Source organism: Pocillopora verrucosa, chromosome 9 (genome assembly GCF_036669915.1).
Source record: "Pocillopora verrucosa isolate sample1 chromosome 9, ASM3666991v2, whole genome shotgun sequence".
Taxonomy (NCBI): domain Eukaryota; kingdom Metazoa; phylum Cnidaria; class Anthozoa; order Scleractinia; family Pocilloporidae; genus Pocillopora; species Pocillopora verrucosa.
In genome coordinates, this window is record NC_089320.1 from 18,919,756 (window position 1) to 18,939,975 (window position 20,220).

The following is a 20,220-nucleotide window of genomic DNA, read 5'->3' on the forward strand; positions in this document are numbered from 1 at the left end:
TTTCAGTCATTTCCCTCATTAGAAGCTATATATCATTTTCAAAAGTAAAGCGTGGCACAGGTCCGTAACAAATTTGTTGTAATGCTTAAAGCCTAACATTTGCACCGAGTAGATTTTGGATTATTTCCTTTTTCAGTAATTTGCTTCATGTAACAACACGAGATTGTACTCTTGAATGTGTTTGTCCTGTCCTTAAGTATGTGCACATACATGAAGTACATTTCTAAACAATTTACATGGAGAAAATGGTTTAGCTATATAACCGTCAAGAGTTTGCAACAGCGTACAGGTAATACCTGTATGTGTAGAAACATCTAGATAGTTTTCGCATCTCCAAAAGAGGGTGATTAAAAGGGTGGGGGGAGGGGGGACATTAACAAATCTTCTTTAAAAGAAGTGTTCTTTTAGAATGATTCTCTACTGTGACCATTGCGTTACAGTTTATTTAAACGGTGCTTCAGGCGGTTCGGTTTTTGATCCTTGGCGTTTTCAATTTCTTCTTTCTTATAAAAAGGATCTCTTTCGCTAAGCTCGTACGTATCCTGTTTTTCTTTGGGCCTTCAAAATAAGGAGAAAAAAAAGCACAATCAGCGCTTTCAGAATACAATATCTTCGACAAAGATTGTTTGTTCGATGAGCTGTGTTACTTTACAGTTGTGTAACGTAAAATAGTTTCTTGGGCGTGCATTAAGATGCAATATTGTTCATAACAAATTTCTTTAAAAAGCCGACCGAAATTAAAAAAAAAATTGTATAATGGGAGAACAACTCTCAGAGAAAGAAGGTGAATGATTCATACCTGAGCATTTTATGTCGCTGATCATGAAACTAAAATTATTGAAGAAAGGCAGTCTGTATTTGCACGCACTTAGAGACATTGTATAACTTACACACTCAACCTTGAAATTGAAAATTTTCGCCTGAAAGAAAAGCTGCCCGTGATGTATAAGAATACTTAGCTTGCTCTGGTACGAATTACCTTCAAAGGCGCCGAAGGATTTTAACTAGGTGTTTCTTAATTATCTTTAGACTAGTTACTGGGTTAAAGGCAGCGGATATGTACACTCACATTGTATTGGATGAGCATGTACCACATGCTCTCTTACACATCATGTTTATGGTTCCTATGCTGGCTGTCGGAGCATACTCACTACAAAAACCACGTGACGCATAGTCGTTGCAGTCATCTGAGTAGTCCTTGCAGTCTGTCATTATAGAAATAAATCATGATCCCACTTTCATTATTCTCCGACTAAAGCTACCTCCACTTCGGAACGGTACAGATAGAAAATTATAATTGGTCGTAGACTGGATCATTTATTAGTTTAATGGTTATTCATTCCTTTTCACATACTAAAATATTGAAAGGGTAGCGAATGCGTTTATAGATCCATTTGATTAGCGATCAGTAAACCAGGCCAGTTTAAACTGTGAGATAACCAAAGTCGCTCGCTTGGTTGACCGTGCTGGCCTCGTTTATTAGACGGGTGGTAAATATTCGAATACCAAGCGGCAACAAATAATACTTGATTATCTTAAGCCTAAGATCTAGAAGAGAGTCCAAAATTCTTGGAGAAATTTCATTTGTCAAAGAAATTTTTGTTCACGTGTAAACCGAATTGATCTTAAGTTATTGGCAATTCTTTATACTTCCTTAGGAATACTTACCATTGTCTTCCACGGTCATTTTTCCGTCATCAAATTTGTATTCACCATAATAATCTGTGTCAGGATTTGTCGTGGGGTGTACGGCATCATTGGTGTTGCTAAATGAGTCAGCGTTATAGCTTTGCTCTTCATGTCTTTGTCGGCCCACAGCTAGTTGCTTGACTTCATAATCTCCACTAATTTTGGCAGTGGGTCGTTTTCTCTTGGAATGTCTCCGCTCACCATCAAACGGTTGAACGTGGACTTTATCATGCCTATGATGATGATGATGGTGACGCTTGAAGCCCTCTTCCACTTCATCGTCATCTTGAAATTCACTTGGACAGTAATCACACAGTTCCTGATGCCCTATGACACATGTACACGTTCTTTACATGCATTAAAAAAAATCATAATTTACCTCTGACAAGGAATTTCCATTAAAATGTTCTTATCGAACTCACCGTCAAAGCAGGGTCGACAGAAGTGAACAGAAATGCCTGTTTAAGATAAATGTACATTTTGTTAGAATCGGTTGAAACGTCGCAACCCGTGAAGGAAATAACTTCAACAACGAGACAAGCAATTATTATTCATTTCACAAACTGATTAAAAAAGTGTCATTCTGACCTTTTAATATTTTGGTGACTACTTGTTGTGCAGTTCGCCCCATTTGTGAGTAATCACCCCTGAAAATGTGTTCACTGTGTGGAAAACTTGCCATTGCGTGAAGTTGTAATTTACTGTAAAGGTTACCGATACCCACGCAAAACATTTCCACTCCATTCGACCTGATATCCATAGACGGTGTGATAACATCATCAATAGATCTTCCGGCAGCAAGAAGAACAATGGCTCTCGGCACATGTCCTCTTCCTGAGGCACTGAAGAGGTAGTGCTTTGCAACGAGCAAACCCCGTCCTATGTATGTTCCTGGACCATCTGTTCCAGGATATTGCACAGAAGACAATGCTTGATCGATGTTTTGTATATCAAAGTATGTGTGAAAGTTAAAGATGACAAAAGCCTCAAGAGAAAAAACAACAACTCCGACGCGAGTCATGTCGTGATGGATGGAGAACGAATGCGACACAGCGCTAACGAAGTTGAGTAACTGCTGGAAGTTTTGTTCGTTTCCAACAGCTGAAGACCCATCGACCAAGAACGCCAAATCCAATACGACTATAGAAAATGACAAGAAAGAAGAATTAACCAGTTATACATGACTTTTGTGTCTAGATATTAAAATCAGAACAACGAAATCATGGATTTAAGGTGTTGTTACGTGCTCACCTTCCATTCCTCTTGCTCCTCCTACACTTCCTGCTCCAGCTCCACCCATATTAGCTCCACCGATGCCTCCCCCGATACCTACTCCACCGCCAGTCCCAATACCACCGATACCCCCACCTATTCCACCGATACCCCCTCCCGCCCCTCCTCCCATGCCTCCACCAACACCTCCTACTCCAACCCCAACCCCTCCACCTATGTTCCCGCCAGCACCAGTCACACCTCCGATACTTCCTCCCATACCCCCTCCTACCCCTCCCACGTTTCCGCCAGCACCACCTCCTACCATTCCGCCACCACCCGTCATCCCACCGACTCCAGCCATACCACCACCCGTCATCCCACCGCCTCCGACCATGCCTCCACCCGCCATTCCGCCGCCTCCAACCGTGCCACCACCCGCCATCCCGCCACCCCCGACCATGCCTCCACCTGTCATCCCACCGCCTCCAGCCATCCCACCAGCTCCAACAGCGCCGCCTCCACCCATTCCACCAGCTCCAACACTGCCACCTCCTCCAGTCATACCTCCAGCTCCAACACCAAGTCCACCCCCTATATTTCCCCCTCCGACTCCAATATTTGTTCCGCCTGCTCCTACCATACCCCCCGCGCCTCCGATGCCACCTCCAATGTTTCCCCCTACCCCGCCAGTAACTCCTGTTGACGCTCCTAGGGAAAATTAAAAAATAAATGAGAACAACAGATTATAATTTCTCGAGCATCTGTTTAGTAACAGAAACTTATAACGACAAAATTTGATTTTTTTTCTTTTTCTTCTTTTTTTCAATTTTATTTTACCACGCATATTAATTACTCGGAAATTCATAAGAAAAAAACGACTTTGCTTTCAAATCAAATATCGCTTAGGACCTGAAGAAGTAGCTTATAAATGCTATCTATGTGAGCTAGAAAAAATAATAGCCTATTTATCTTAAAAAATTCAAGCATTTTTTATTGCGTTTTGGCAAGCGAAAAACAGCATGTTAATTGCATATCAGTGAGAATGAGGTTAACGTTATATTATTATGAAACCGCAGCAACATCCTCTTTAATATGCACAAACCACTATTTAGTAAGAACTGTATTCTATCTTCACACAAGGGTACCTTTATCTTATGTTATAAATATCGCTTAGTTTACAGGTGTAAGCAAATATGCTTTTATTTTTATGGCTTGTCTTGAGGTAAGTACCTAGCTTTTCATCGTTAAATTGGAACTCACTAAACAGCAAACGGCAGCACACGAATTTATGCGTATTTTATTTCAGAGTCTACTTTCATGTTATTTTAGTTTTCTTTCCAGATATGCTGATATTAAATATTGATGGATTAATCAGTGCATTTGTTATTGCATTATGGCAATATAATGGAGAAAGTATTTTGGGGTTTTTGCGAATGCGTTAGAAAAAACGTAGACGAGAGCCAAATTTTGCATTTGCAGCCCAAGGTAACAAGCGATATTATAATTCAAGTTAGAAGCAATAGTAGAGTTGAAAACTTTATGCATCTTGGGTCTTCTCTTGAATTCAAGTAGAAGAGAGTCTCATGCGTTTTACGCCCAGTATGTTAGAGGAGTCTTGTCAGCCACCATGCAGTCATCGCTTTGAGAGTCCATGCGCATGCTTCTCTCACCATCTTATCTTACCATTATCACCTAATTCACTGATGCCCTCTGCAGGAATACTGGTACCAACCGCATGAATGGTACCAGGCGGTGATTCAACACCAACCCCAGCTGGCGTTGTGGAGCCAAATCTTTGGTTAGAGGGAACAAGGGGAGGCGGATTTGGCACCACCTGGGCGGGAGGGGGCATTCCATTTCCGACTGCTTGCTGTGTTCCTGGTGCAGACTCAATTACCATGCCTGTCGGTGAACTCGACGCTACGTTTGAAGAGGGTAAACTTTCCATTCCCTGAGAGCAGTCCCTCCCGCCTGGTAGACGAAGATTTCCTGGAACTCTTGTTCCGGTAGTAGGCAACAGGTCCGGTTCAGGCTCTCCTCCGAGGCACTGAGGACCAGTTTGGTGCATTGAAGGTGGCTCAATACTGTTGACTGCTCCTGCGTTGTTGTTCATTTCGGCTGTGTCCACACCTTTCATTGTTCCAGGAGGAGATTCTACAGAAGTACCAGCAGCAGTTGTGGATGCCATATCTAATGAAGAGGAAATTCTTCGGCCACCTGTTGGCTTTAGCGCTTCTGATTCCTTTTCTTTCAATGCATCTTTTATGTCGCTTCCAAGTAACTTGGTCAAAAGAACTTTCATAAGGCCATTCGTTTGAAGCCCCTTGCTCTCCGTTGTTATGGAAACTCCCGCCGTATTTACTTCTGTTCCATTTTTGTTTTCTTTGTTGCTCGTTGCCTGTATATGTAACTTACCCAGGTTTTCGTCCTCCTTGACCAGATGTTGTTGCGTGCCATGCGAATCGTCATCTTTTACGTTCTCATTATTTAAACTTATAAGAACTGCGTTCTCTTTTTTACCCTTGTTTTCATCCAGTGAAGGATCCGCTTTTTGTGATGTATCGTCAATATCCTTTAAAACTTCTTGAAGAGAAATGCTTTCAGTAGGCTGATTAGTGGACTCTTCTTTGCTAGTTTTGTCACCATCCAGCTGAATACCTATTCTAAGCGGATTCAACTTCGCCTCCAATAACACCTTCGAATCTGTTTTACCTTCCTGCTTATCCGGGTTTTGAGCTGATAAATCAGAAGCCTCTTTTTGTTGTGGTACGTGTTCACTGCTTTCATTTGAAGAACGCCCATCAAAAGAAATTTGCTTGCCGCCGTATAAGTCGTTAAGTAAGACGTCCTTTTCGCCCGATCCCCTACCGCTGACTTGAAAGGAAATGGGAACGTTTGCTCCCTTCATGATATCTAAAGATTTGCTCCTGGCATTAGCTCCAGTCTCTCTCATATTTCCCTGTTTAAAATCATTGGTTACAGACAGAACTTGGGGTGTTTCGCCACTTTGGTTTCGACCGTGTTTTACAACTGTTATCCGAAGGACCGTATGTTTCCTCGTGTCTGGATGTTTGAGAGAGTTGTTTGCATTGGTGGCATTCACCTTTCCCCGGTCAAATATTAGTCTCTCTGTTCCATTGGATATCGATATGTTGTTTTCGACAGAGTATATTGCAGATCTTCGTGGTTTTCTTACCTCAGCCATGGCATCACCTATAGGTGGGCGCCAGTTTCCAGGAGAAATTTTTTCAAATGACATACACATACGTCCTTTCAACGTCTCTTATTGTTATCGCGAGGTAAAGCCGCTGATATTAATGCAGAAGTAACTTGCAGATGTGAATGTCAGCCGTCAGTTGTTTTTCTGTAAACATTGTTGGTAATTTTTCAATCTGAATATAATTGATTTTTACGATTTTTTTCTACTATGGTTAGGTGGCATAAAAAGATTACCTTCGCCAACGTTTTGCGTTCCGCAAATGGGCGCTAACGGCTGACATCCACAGAGGTGAGGCAAATGAAGCGGTCTTACAGAACAACCAGGACCTACCCCTCCTACTCCTGCATAATAGAATTAGAATTTGACAGCTAGTTTTAGTGCAGTTTGTAGACTCCGGGTCTCAAAACATGAATCGTTCATTATTTCCCATCTTGGAATGCGGTTGAATGAATCACTACAGGTTGCAGTGAGAGTGTAACGGTTACGGGCATATTTCGACTTGCTGGCGTCGCGCACAAATTACAAAGTGACGATTCGTGTATCGCGAATCCGGGTCTACATACTGGCAGTGCCGAAGTGGACTGTAAATTGTTATCCTCTCCCCTGAAGGTAGATCATATTTACAATGGCTAAGTTTCTAAAACACGAAAAACAATGATCATTGAAAGCTTTTTGGATCAGTTATCTGTTAAAAGTTTCCATTTTATTTCTCCTCTGACCTATTCCTTGAATATTAACCAAGGACGACTTACGGGGAGGCCAAGTGTAAAGTTCTTGGCCAGTTTTCTGATACACTCAGGTACACGTAAGATACCCACGTATACATACACAGGGTCGAGGCAGTCTGAGAGTACTTAAACCCGTCAAGTTTCGTCCTTAGATTATTTATTGACTTGTCGGAGAGTATTTAATTAACATCTAATCTGGATGGATAAATAGGATCGCTCATGGAGGAAATAGGAGATCGTGAAATTAAAAGGAAACTTTTATAATCTGCAACTGTTTGACGAATCAAAAGTTGAACCTTTTTTTCGCCTGTATTTATAGATTTATTTCGAGAATACAGTTATACGTGTTATATATTCTTGTGACTGACTGATTTGATCTCGGATAAACTTAGACGAAAGTTTCTGAGAAAACAGCCCTAGAAAAGGATCCACTCGAACGAAAAATTGTTCCTTGAAAGATTGAAATAAGCAGTTGCTCAACTCACCTCCTCCTCCACCCATGGCACCACCGACTGCACCTGTGGAGCCTCCAACAGCGCCTGTGGAGCCTCCAACACCCATTCCACCGACTCCACCTGCAACTCCTCCTAACAGAAAAATAAGAAAATGTATCGTGTCGTTTCTTTTTTTACACTGCAAAGTTTTTCTTGTTTTTTTTTTTTTATATTTTTAGAGTGAAAGGATTGACAAAACGAAATGAACAGTAGTGCAAATCAGGGGAAAAAAATGATTGTCTCCTAATTACGGGTTGCACGCCAATACCAACTGAGAAACAAAAGCAAATATGGCAAGGGAGGCAATTATTGATGAATTGTGAAAGTGTGTAAAGAATATCATACATTCTTAACATACCACCCCCTCCTATTGTTGCTCCACCTGCTCCAATGGATCCTCCAACGCCTATTCCTCCAGCTCCACCAGCAATCCCACCTGAATAGGAGAGATGAAAGCGATGGAAAACATTCAGTGCACTCAAAAAAAGTTAACCGTCTCTAATATGACTATTTACCGAAAGACCACCAAATATTAATCAAGACATCACTAGATACACATGCAAAATCGGTCGTTTTGATATTGAGCTCAATTTCCCATTCCTTATTCTGTTGTCTGAAAGGAAGCAGTTCAAAATTGGTTTGATGGACTCTTTAAACTTTCAAAGTCAATACCAAAGCTTTAAAACTTCTCAATGCATTTTCGAAAAACCTCATACGAGTGTGAGGTTCATGTGCTATGTTACTAAAAACCAGATCACTACACCCAGGATACATAAGAAAGTTCAAATAGAAATGAACACAACTGCTCCGATAGGCTTCACCTTAAATTTAATAATAGTTTTGTGGTTGTCAATTCACCTGAAATTCCCCCTGCTGCTCCGGCAGCGCCAGCTCCACCTGCCATCCCTCCGGCTTTATTGAATAAAAGATATTGTTATTACGGGACGGATTTATCATGCCCTTTAAGTGTCCATAAGTTAAGTAAAACTGATTAAAATGTTTATAGATTTTTCTATATCAAATGTCTGACTGAAGTAACCTACGCAGCTTTTTTACGAACACTCCAGGACAATAAAAGAAGCGACTTCGCCCCTAAATGTTTCAAAGCGCACAAAAAACGTCCTGGTAATTACTGGGTACGTTATTCGATTATACTGTATTGCAATGTTAAACTCTGAAATCAATATCATGTTGTCTTGTAATGTTTAAGTAAGCCATGTAAAGTCACGATGAAGCTAAACGTTATGTTATATACTATAGTGAAATGTCACGTAACGTTGCAGTGTTGTAATTTGTAATTCTTTGTCGTAGCTGCAATTGTGTTCGGAGCCGCACTCGCTAGATATTGCTGCAGGGGTTTTGTTAGAAGTTGATTTGGAGGATATTGTGCATTAGACTTAGTTTCTATGCATTCTGCATAGGCATGATGACCTGCTGTGACAGTTTTAATTTGACCTTTTTGCATCAGTACAAATGTTAAAAATGCAACACTAGACCATTCTCATATTCACTTTGAGTATCGGAAACGAAGTTTTCATTTTAACGTTTCGTTTCCAAGGACATACTCCTAGAAAATTTGTTTTTATTTCTCCATCATTGAAGCATGAATTCAAACGTTTGTCATATTCATTCATCATTCATTTTCTACATGTTCCCTCACGATTCTCTCGATAAGCCTCCCTGAAAAGACCTTACTAACTCCATATGTCGCAGACGCCGATTCAAGCCAGAACTGTAACGAGAGAGTGTTCTAAACAGGCTAGGATTCAAAAGAAACACCGAGTGGGACTTCAAGTTGTTACTTGGAAGAGGAGAGGGGAAGAAGGGAAAATGATCATCGTTTTGTAAATGATGTTGAGAATAATGCAGAAAGTGGCCATGAAAATGAAACAACAAGGCAATATATTGTAATATTTCTCTGCAAAAGAAAACTTTGATTCCGACTCCGCCTCCACCTAGGATAGGTCTGGGAAGATCTGTGGCTGTTGCAACTTCACCTACTGTTGCTACAGCGGTCATGCCTGTACCTGCAAGGGACACTCGTTACGTTGTCTCCAAGATGCATATATTCCGTGAAACCCACGCCTATTCCACCTAGGCTACCTGTCATTTCACCACTGAAGCTCAGCCTGGTGACAACCTAGTAAGTCCCGTTTACGCCGTCTTCCGATCCAATGGTCCTACCACCCTAGTGAGGAACTTTTATTGGGTATGATTCCTAAGTGCAGTTGTCCCTCTGCACCACCCGTAGTTCCTCTTCTCGTACCTCATCCAGCAAGGACATCCACTCTCCTACCTTCTCCAGGAATGAATGTCAAGGTACCTGCAGCTGCATTATTGCCTACCCAAGTACAATTCTTCCCTCTCTTTTTTGTTCCATCGGTCATTCCTGCACCTGTGGTGGTAGCCTTGCTACTATTTTAACAAAAATAGTTTCCAAGTGTTCCCCTTTGCTATAAATCCTGAATATCCGCCCGCTATTTTGCTCATGGCTGCTTTTGTGTGGCACCAAGCCTAATACATTTGTCACGGACCATGAGATACCCTCAAACACATATCGTTCACTTGTGGTATGGGTTACCAATGTAAAATCGACTCCCCTCCTTTACGGTATACTTTGTAAGTAGGTACAAAATTTACTTACCGGCAGCTACCTGACCAAGCAGTGATAAAAAATGACTGGACAATGATACTAGCTGACTATAGTCGGGTGCTACTTGAATGTACGATTCTGAGTTAGCCATTGATATCAGCTGAGTTCTTTCAATAGAACTTCCTATCCCGAGACAGAAGATCTTGACCCCAGAACTTTTCAAAGCTCCTGCTACGCCTGACACGTCATCTGTTGATCTTCCAGCGATCATCACCAACAGGACTTTGATAGCATTTTGACGTGATTGGGCGAATAATTGAGTTTGACATGTACTTAAACCTTGACCAGCAGCACACGCTCCACCAATCATTTTCATTCCTATAATAACTGCGTCAATTTCAGATGCTGAGCTGTACTTGCTGAAGTCAAACGACACCGAGGCGGACGCGCCAAACAAGACCAATCCTATGCGAAATGCCGCTGATGAAATGGTAACGCCGCTGTAGATTGCTCTAACAAAGCTTAGACACCGCTGGAAATTTGCATCATCACCTACACTGCTAGAGGCATCAAGCATGAAAGCCAGATCGACTGCTCCTTTAAAAAAGCATGTTAATTTGTTTTAAAACAACGATTTTTTGAAGCCGTTATTTATCAGCATCCTCATTGACAAGATAAATGTCAAGGAATAAATATCATATTTTTTTCACGTCGTAACGCGAGCCTCTTGTACTCAGACGTAGGAAGGGGATACTAAGGAGTATTTGTTATCATTCTGTACCACGGCCTGCTTCTTCTTGTTTTGCCATTCTGAGAGTCGTCTTACGTGGAAGCAGACTTGTTTGAAAGCCCTGCTTACCTATTTCGCAAACAGAGTTACAAAATATTGGCCATTTAAAGCGATACGAAGAGTTTCATATCTTTAGCTGTTATGTATGTTACAACACTGAGACCATCCAATGCGTTCATCGTCTGACTAATTCACAGTCTTGACCAGTACATACAATACTATCACAAATTCTGGTGTGTCGACACCCACCTTAGTAGTTAAAAATGGCTAACGCTCCAAAATGTATGTTGATCTTGATGAGAATGCTATAAAAGTCACCAATTAATACTGCAAATTCGAATTTTTCTTTTTGATGCAGCAGGAGAGAACAGTGTATCCAGAATGCAATTTTCACATTCAGTTAGTTGGAATTTTAGTCACACGTTTTTGGTACAGTGAAGCTTCGTTTCATTTTGAGTACAAAGTCAAGTTCGTTCGAGCTGTGATGTCAGAAAATGTCTCGTATTGTAAAAATCTTGTCAAATGTAAATATGGCTTTATGGTTGGCGTCAAAATCAACCTCGTTAGCACACCTACCCTGAATGGCACACTACCCGATATAATTTGTATCAAAACTCATATATGCAATGTGAACTAATGCACCTACCTGCTGTTCCCCCAGCTGTTCCCCCAGCTGCTCCTCCAGCTGCTCCTCCAGCACTTAAACCGCCAGCTGCACCGGCGGCTCCTCCAACTGTTCCGGCGGCTCCTCCAGCTGCTCCTCCAGCTAATCCTCCAGCTAATCCTCCAGCTAATCCTCCGGCGGCTCCTCCAGCTCCACCGGCAGCTCCTCCAGCTAATCCTCCGGCGGCTCCTCCAGCTCCACCGGCAGCTCCTCCAGCTGTTCCACCGGCAGCTCCTCCAGCTGCTCCTCCAGCTGCTCCTCCAGCTGCTCCTCCAGCTGCTCCTCCAGCTGCTCCTCCAGCTGCTCCTCCAGCTGCTCCTTCAGCTGCTCCTCCAGCTGTTCCTCCGGCGGCACCTCCAGCTGCACCGGCAGCTCCTCCAGCTGCTCCTCCGGCGGCGCCTCCAGCTGCACCGGCGGCTCCTCCAGCTGCTCCGCTGGCTGAAATTCCTCCAGCTTATTTAAGATAGAAATTAATCACATACGCCTTAATCTGTTTTGGAAAAGTTTAGAATACTTTGGCAGCCTTTTTAGACCTGACTGAAGCTGACTCTATAAGATGCCTTTCCAGACGGAAACCACGTGGAAGACAACTATTTTGCTTCTCAGTACACCACTATCTTTCCAAAAAAGTCTTATTTTATATTATTTAAAAAATTGCCGCAAATATGTAATCCTTACCTAATCACGATTTTATAAAGTGTTCCGGGACAGATAACAATTGTTTAATGTGTTGTGCGATGTTTTGCGAACAGCGTTGGTAATCTTATCGAAATGGATCTTTATTACTTTGTGTTCGCAGTTAATCATATTCCTTTCTCACCTGATCCAATTAAGCTGATAAACTGCTGCGAGAACCCAGAGAGTTCTGCAAACGATCCTACTGAGACAAAATACTCGGCGGAGGAAGCCATTTCTTTCATCTGACCCGCATCGACGCTTCCTCCCATTCCAAGACATAGGATTTTAATACCACTTTGTTTCAGTGCATCAGATGAGCTTGAGACGGAGTCTGTTGATTTTCCTGCCATCATTACTACAAGAAGGCGCGCAGAAACACTCGCCCCAGCTGCTGCCCCTCCACTTACAGCACCACCACCGGCAGCGGCACCTCCACCTCCCCCAGCGCTTGCAAACAAAGACGATTGACATGTGGAAAGCGCTGCTCCCGCGGCACAAGATCCTCCGACGAGTTTAACCTATAGGTTTAAAAAGAAGAATCAACAGTTATCTTTATACGCAGGTATTACAAAGCGTTTTAAGCTGCAAGACGATAGCACTCAAAATTTTTCTTATTTTTAAAAAAATCCCTTCCAGTTTGATCACCTATTTGTCAAAGTTTATCTATAAGATATTTCCCTTTTAAACCCGGTCTCTTACTTTGATCACCTCTTTGACTGGGATTTATCTCCTGTGAGACATTCCTTACCGCTTTCGGAAGGCCAGGTGTCCTTATTTGATCCGTAGTGTTTTTAATTTAATCTGAATTGTACGCGGGTATATTTATCCTTGAGTTTCACGACAAGTGTCCTCGTCATTCTCTCGCTAAATCAAACTAATTTACACTTTCAGATGCAGTGTTATGGGATAATGCAAATAAAATAGTACACATACCTGACCAAGGGCCGTTTCAACTTCAGAGATTGAAGAATATTTGCTGAAATCAAATGCAACTTGAGCTGAACTTCCAAATAGGACTAAAGCAAAGCGTATACCGCCACTCATACCAAAGGCACGAAATATTACCAAGATGAATTCAATACACAACTTGAAGTTTGCTTCCCCTTGAATGCTGTCCGAGGCATCCAACATGAAGGCTAGATCACAGGAACCTAAAAAGTATGAAAGTTCAACCAGTTTTTAAACTGGAATAGCAAAGGCTTGAATCAATATCTAACTCGTAGAACTTTTACGTTAAACTTATTATTACTATGACAAGCAAAATAATTGTAATAGTGGAGTGCTGGCGTTTTGCGCATGCATCATGTATAATTATGATGCTTTTTACCCATGCAGCGATTAAAGAGGAATAAGAAAATAGAGAAACTTCAATAGATCCACGACTAGCCTATGGGAATAAATTTTATCTTCAATGAAGTTCCGTCAACCGTAACTTGATTTTTCAGGCCCTCTAGTTGGGTTGATTTTCGGATGTTAATGGAGTCTGTCTTAAAGCATGATGTCTATAATAGAAGTACGATACCGTCAGTTCAGTTATCTAGCTAGTAAGTTAAACAAAAACACCAGATAAGCAAAACCACAAACAACATCAACAAAAACAACGAAATCAAAACAAACACGATCGAGGATGGAAGGGATGACAAGCATAATTCGTATGAGTCCATACCTCCGGCACCTCCGGCACCTCCACTAGCGGTAATGCCGCCGGCTATAATTTCAAGATTGTATCAAATCAGTGCACGACTAAGCATAAAGTTAAATACTTCAGTTCTAGCAAACGATAATTCAAAGATAAGGAAAAGGAGGGGTTGCAGCGTTGTAGCATATCATAGGCTGTTTTCAATGATATTTTTGTCGGATTCATGTAAAATCGATGAAGTTTTAAAAAAATCCTTTTGAACATATGTGCATATCAAAGAACACGAAATTCTGAGAGAAGCTTTAAATTTGTTTTTTCGATGATCCCTTGGTTCATAGTAACCCTGCTTGTCTGCATTGAGGGAAAGCCTAGAAGAAATTAAAATCAGGGTCGAAGGGAAAGTGAATAAAAGGGGAAAGTTTCTGAAGAAATTGTGGTGCTGCTTCGGTGGGAGAGTATAACAGGGTTATTCAATATCATCAACTGAGTTTATAACGTAAATTAGCCACCATTAAGAGTTTAAAAGTGACGTTTTGAGCGTAAGCCATATGTCATTCGCTCCGACCAAAAGCTAACGCTCGAAACGCCGCTTTTAAACTCTTTAAGGTGGCTAATTTACGTTATCAACTCAGTTGATAATACCAAATTACCCGAAGAGAAAGTGTCCCTAAATTAGAATCGAAGAAACAATAAAGAATAGGGACAAACTCTCAAAAACCTTGAGATATTAGTGAGGTAATGCTTCCGGTAATGCCAGCTAAACCTCCATACGAAGCGGCGGTAAGGACATAGGATGAAGAGAATGCCATGGAAGTAAGTTGTGACTGAACAAATGAGCTGCCCATTCCAACAGCAATTATTTTGACTCCGGCTGTTTTCAATGAGCTAGCGGCGCTTGAAACGTCATCAGTAGAACTTCCAGCAATTAGAACAATCAGGACACGTGCCTTCCCTCCGGCGTCACCCTCGAAGAGAGATGACTTGCACTGAGAAAGTGCAGCACCTGCAGCACAGCCACCGCTCAATAATGTGACACTGCCAACTGCCGAGTCTATCTCTGAGATTGAGGAATACTGGGTAAATCCAAAGACCACCTAAGGTAAAAAGAATTTTGCAAGGTCATGAACTTACTAAACTAGGATATGTGTAATTTTCTCACTTGAGCAAAAAAAGATTACATTAAATAGAAACACTTATTCATTGAAGCCCTACAACATCACTTGTTGAATCCATGCGTTTGATAATTACTCGAAACTAAAGATGGCCGTCAGTTACACTCGTATCTATCGCGATGACGTTATGCATTTAGAATCCAACCTCTCAACAAAGTTTTGTATTTCACTTAGCACACTTGGAAAATCAACACTATGCTTTCACGGTTTTGTTTTTGATTTCCTCGAAGACACCTCTTGACGGCGGCCACTTGTATTCTCGTGGGTAAAATTTACATTCAACAAATGTTTTGGCAACTATAAAATCTTTTGCTCCCTTTTTTAGATAAGGGTGCTTGACTCAATGTATAGCACCTTTAGAGGGTAACCTTAATTCACTTTTACCTTAGCACTGCTTCCAAACGTGACTAGACCATAGCGTATTCCACCGCCAAGAGTGAATGAGTGAAAAATGCTAATGACAAATTTCATGACGAGTTGAAAGTTTGCATCGCCACCAATACTTGATGAAATATCCACCATGAAGGCAAGATCACATCCTCCTGGCAAAAAAACAAAAAAAAACGGTCAGGAAGATTAAACATTTTCTAATTGCTTGATTGTTGTATAATGTTCTCACCATCCTTCAGTCGATGCTGCCCGGTTTGCAACGCAACTATAACATCACATAAAACCTTAATTCAACATAACTTTATTTGAACAAGCAAAGGCTTTCTGAACATTTTTTAATACCAAAGTCAAAACTCATAATTAAATGGTGGCATAGAACCGTGGCATTGAACGGGAGGATCGAACAGTTTACGCCCATACTCTTAGATCCACGAATGAATTGTAGAATGAATATCATGAAAGAATGGAAAAGGGTAAAAAAAATGAAAATACCTCCAGCAGAGGGCAAAAATCAGACGTGAAGAGACTCGCATAACGAGCTCTAGTTTTCTTAGTAAGACCCAATTACTGTAATTTTTGAAAGAAGCTACACACCTCCTCCCGAGGCACCAGCAGCTCCCCCAGCTGAAAAAAAAAAATGAAATTGGTAGGTAAAATTAAATGATTATCAAAAATAAACAAAAGAAATATACAACCGAATTAGACAAACCGATGTCACGTATTATACATCTACTTAATGCACAGCATTGTTAGCTTGACGAGGGAGTCGCAATATCAGTGGTAGGGTATGTTGGGTTTTGGTCATAGCTGTATCGTCTATTGGCCTCTATTTGTTCCTCGTCCACTGTCATGGGCTGATGAGATGTTTATATGATCCATTAGGATTCCCTGTCCAATGTAAACATGTCACAGATTATTTCCGTTATCTGTGCGTCATTTGTATGGTGCGATACCATGACGATATCCTAGGATCCATTGTCAAGGAACGTGTCTTGTCTCAGTTGTATTTCTGCGTCCCTTTAATATATGTTTTGTCGTAATGTAGTGTGATCCACTTGCCCAATGTGGCGGGATAAAGTTTGAATTCTTCATTACTTCGTTGTGAACGTAGATCATCTTGCGTCAAATTCTTGTCTTGTCACGGAAAGTTACTCACCGCCGCCTCCGGCTGCACCTGATGCACTAGCAGAGCCTCCATGAACGGAACCAGAAACAGAACCACCTCCAGCAGACATTCCTCCGGAGGAGCTGCCTCCACTTGTAGTAGTGGTCTGAGACATTGAAAAACCACCGCCTCGTCGGTTGGCAAGGCTCTTCATGAAATCCCTCTGTAAGTCTCTTACTATACGTTGGATGGAAGTGTTGCGGGTCAGGTTTAAAAGCTTGAAGTTTTCAGAGTGGGACTCGACACGATTGGGGAAGACTGGGGAAAAATTGAAGTATACTTACTTGTTCCCTCGGCGGCAGCCTTTACAGCAGCTGTATGAAATTACAAAAAACTGTCAATAATAATGTTCAAATTGAAAACTTTATACTTCAAACAGAAATTTGAAAATTCTAACATTGTCACAAGGTCTGTTCTTAAGTCAGTTAACCAGTCTGTCTCTCAGTCTATTTTTCAGTCATTTAGTCAATGTAAGATGACAAACCGTGGAGAGAGCCCAACGATATCAGAATCACATGATTTTATGGGCCAGCCACGTGTTACTTCCATTTCTTGGAAAATGGCGAATTCCAAGCTGTAATTCTTTTCTCACCTTTGCACAACGTTTTCTGCATTGCTGTAACTATTGTGTCCATTTGGGGGAAATCAACTGTAAACACGTGTTCCGCTTTTGGCTCACTTGCCATCGCATTTAGTTGTGCTAATCTAAAATGTGTCCCCAGGCCAACAGAGAATATAACCACCCCTGCGTTTCTAAGTTCTTCGGACGGTTTAACTACGTCGTCGTTGGATGCGCCGTCAGTTAGGACAACAAGGACGCGTGGCACGCCTTGTCTAATGTCATTAAATAGTTTGTCTGCCGCCATTGTGAGTGCGGCGCCAGTTTTTGTCCTGTAACCTGGATATTTTATGCGAGTTATCGCAGCTTCTAAATCTTGCTGCGTGCTATATTGTTTGAAGTCAAATTGAAGTTCACTTCGAGACGAAAATACAATTGCTCCAACTCTTGTGTCCGTGGGAGAAACGACAAAAGCTTTCGTAAGAGATTTCACAAAATCCAAACATCTTTGAAAATTCCCTTTCCCGTACATCTCTATGCTTCCAGAGCCGTCTATAAGGAATCCAAGATCTATTTGGGTTTTACAGGCTGGGCAAAAGATAGAAGGTTAGTGGAACCATAACTTCTGACGGCTTAATTCGATCTTCACATATTAAGCTTTTTCTCTGGTACACCTGACAGCCTTTTGATCCCCAGACGTAATATTCTGGCTGGGGTGAAGCACTTTAAGAGCAAAATAATTTTTGTTTAAAAAAGTACACAAACACCGGGTGGCCTAAAAAAGTCATATTACAAATATTTCAATACCAATCTCAAGGTATGGCTCAAGGAGACAAAGTTCTCTGGCCTTCGGTGATAGAAAACACTATTTTTACGGTGGAATAAACAACCCAGTGCCTCGAAATTCTAGTCGAATAATGAGGCTGACGTTGAAGGGATTGAATTCTGCTTTGTTTGTTCTGCTGTGTTTGTCATATTCGTTTTATTTTTTTGTCTTATATCGTTGTCACAGGTGTCTTCTTAATATGTAGCATTCCTGGTATATTTATAACTTTCCAAATAAAAACAACAATTTGATTAAAACTGCACTTCATGTGGGCTTCTAAAATGTAATCTGAACTTCATTTTAAACGCAGTTATATTCATATATAATGCATGATGATAACTGCCAACATGTCACTATTTATATTGGCATTTTACCTTTCACTGAAGATACATCAAAAGGTCGTGGAATCAAACTGTTTTGTGTATTAAATTGCCTCTTTACTCCCACATGACCGGATAATGTTTGAAAGTGAGATTTTTCTTTTGAGTGTTGCTTTCGTCTTCTCCCCAGAGGTGATGACTTAATGTGAGGCGGTTTGATGGAATAAGCGGCTTTCAAACCAATTCTTTCGATGAGAAACCTGCTCTCGGCGTTCTGAGCTTTTAGAGCTAAAAAAAAAAAAAAAAAAAAAATTTATCAAAGTGGGATACACTCTCATCATCCCGCAGAGCATATAGCCAACAGCCAACTCCCCAGACCAAGCAAGTTTCCTCTGAAGCTTCCAAATACTATGATGTGCGATCAGTACGATTAGTTCTTTTATAACACTTACCAGCAGGACCTTTACAAAACAATGACTGTATATTGAAAATGCGTGGGTTCCTAAATTATAAGGGAAGACTAGACTTATACTTTAGTTCTTATGTCAAGGCGGAAGGGAGGCTACACACACTACCTTAGCTAACGATGGCATTTCGAATGAATTCTTTAAGCTACCAACATTTTCTTTTTTTCTTTTTGAATCAAGTATCAATTTTAGTCCGTAGTTAGCTTTTTGAGGAGACACAAAAACGATGATGAAATAAACATAAAAAAGCCTGTCGCTCGCTGCCTCCTGTTCAGAATTCACGGATCCTGGGAGGTACCACATGCTCTATAAGGAATTTGGTTAAGGTCAGATGATTCACCAGAAAGCAAACCGAAATGGATGTGCTCGCTTGAAACTGCAACAATTGAGCTAGTACTAACAGTACTTTGCAGCGATTGTCTATTGTTGCGAAAACAGTTGAATCGACAGGTCTAATTGGGGTATACGGAACACTAATGCAACCTTTTTTTTCCAATTTCTGGTTGCAGACAAAAGAGAGCCTTTATCGAGGTATAATTTCAATTGACGTTGGTCGAAATTTCGTTGCTTATCTGAAACGCAGTCCTAATTAAAACCTTTCCTGTGATAAGATCATACACTCCTTTAGATCTAAAAGCAGTGACACAGATTTAACATATACCGGCAAGAGAGCATAATCGTTGCGCTTAACTAGTGGCGTCTAATTTTATTTCTGAATATACTGTAACAGTAAATGGCACCAGCGGTAAAAATTTAGCCATTATGGCACAATAAGATTAAACCTGAAATTAAAACATTCAACAGCTAATCATAAGTCAAATAGTTGTAATTTGATACTTTTCTCTTTATTGAAAATTAAGCGTGTTGTTACTTATTAAAAAGTAATTACAGAGCATTTCGCTGAACAATAGTCGCTTTAGAATCTTGACCTTACCTCTTTTCAAGGCACTAGAAACTGTTGAGATCTTAAAGATGACAAGGACGTTCCACGCCAATACGAAAAAAAGGTTAACATTCATTCCTGTTGAGAGAAAATCAAATAACACCTTTCCAAGACTAAACAAATGTTCGATCGAAGATGAACGAACAAAGCATAGTTAAAATTGGCTAGTACCGGGTATCATTTTATCACGGAGAAGATGAAGCCACTTACTTGAACTCAAACTAAGCTCACGTCGATTTAAAAAATTTCCTCTTTCGTTTTAGAGTCACAAACAAGATTAGGTTACGCCATGTTGAAGGCTACCCTGACTGTTGTTTTGTCTTCATGGACCTAAAGTACAATAAAGATTCGAACAACGATGCATATTTGATCAAGGCCGTATTTTACAGAAGACGGCACCGGCGCCTCCCTAAGTACAAGAGCATTTGATATAGTTGAAGACTCAGCGATTGAGTGGCTCTTGCAGGTACATGAAATTCAATCGGTTTTGTCTTTGTGAGGTGGTCTTTTATTACTGTTGAAGCGTGTGTTTACACTTCACGGGTGGTTAACTTCCAAACTCGCTCCAATTACTCACAAAGCGGTTCGTCAAGCAGATATAATTTAATAAAATTAGCTTAATTTAAGATTCCTTTGACAATAAAAGGCAATTCATGATTTTGTTATCT

The 20,220-nt window shown here is 40.9% G+C and overlaps 1 protein-coding gene across 1 annotated transcript; it reads right to left on the reverse strand.

Annotated features, from left to right (window-relative positions):
* Window positions 1–411: 411 nt before the first annotated feature.
* LOC131793767 (uncharacterized) lies at window positions 412–19,928 on the reverse strand. Its single transcript, XM_066171916.1, has 20 exons — window positions 19,763–19,928; window positions 19,544–19,630; window positions 18,197–18,430; window positions 17,030–17,584; window positions 16,722–16,751; window positions 16,429–16,614; window positions 15,867–15,896; window positions 15,267–15,424; window positions 14,429–14,804; window positions 13,738–13,779; window positions 13,005–13,222; window positions 12,214–12,589; window positions 11,448–11,846; window positions 6,358–6,456; window positions 2,941–3,612; window positions 2,278–2,829; window positions 2,112–2,147; window positions 1,669–2,016; window positions 1,070–1,205; window positions 412–558 (listed from the first exon to the last, which is right to left on the reverse strand). The coding sequence occupies exons 2-20, from the start codon at window positions 19,626–19,628 to the stop codon at window positions 435–437; spliced, it is 4,656 nt and encodes a 1,551-aa protein (XP_066028013.1). The 5' UTR covers window positions 19,629–19,630; window positions 19,763–19,928; the 3' UTR covers window positions 412–434.
* Between the last annotated feature and the right edge of the window lie 292 nt (window positions 19,929–20,220).

Bases quoted from the DNA above. Each gene is read 5' to 3' on its own strand.
- LOC131793767 (XM_066171916.1), bottom strand. From the start codon at position 19,628: ATGAATGTTAACCTTTTTTTCGTATTGGCGTGGAACGTCCTTGTCATC. The intron at 15,425-15,866 runs GTGTGTAGCTTC...TTTTTTTGCCAG, and splicing joins TGCTGGTGCCTCGGGAGGAG to GAGGATGTGATCTTGCCTTC. The intron at 6,457-11,447 runs GTGCAGCTGGCG...CAGGAGTAGGAG, and splicing joins AACAGTTGGAGGAGCCGCCG to GGGTAGGTCCTGGTTGTTCT.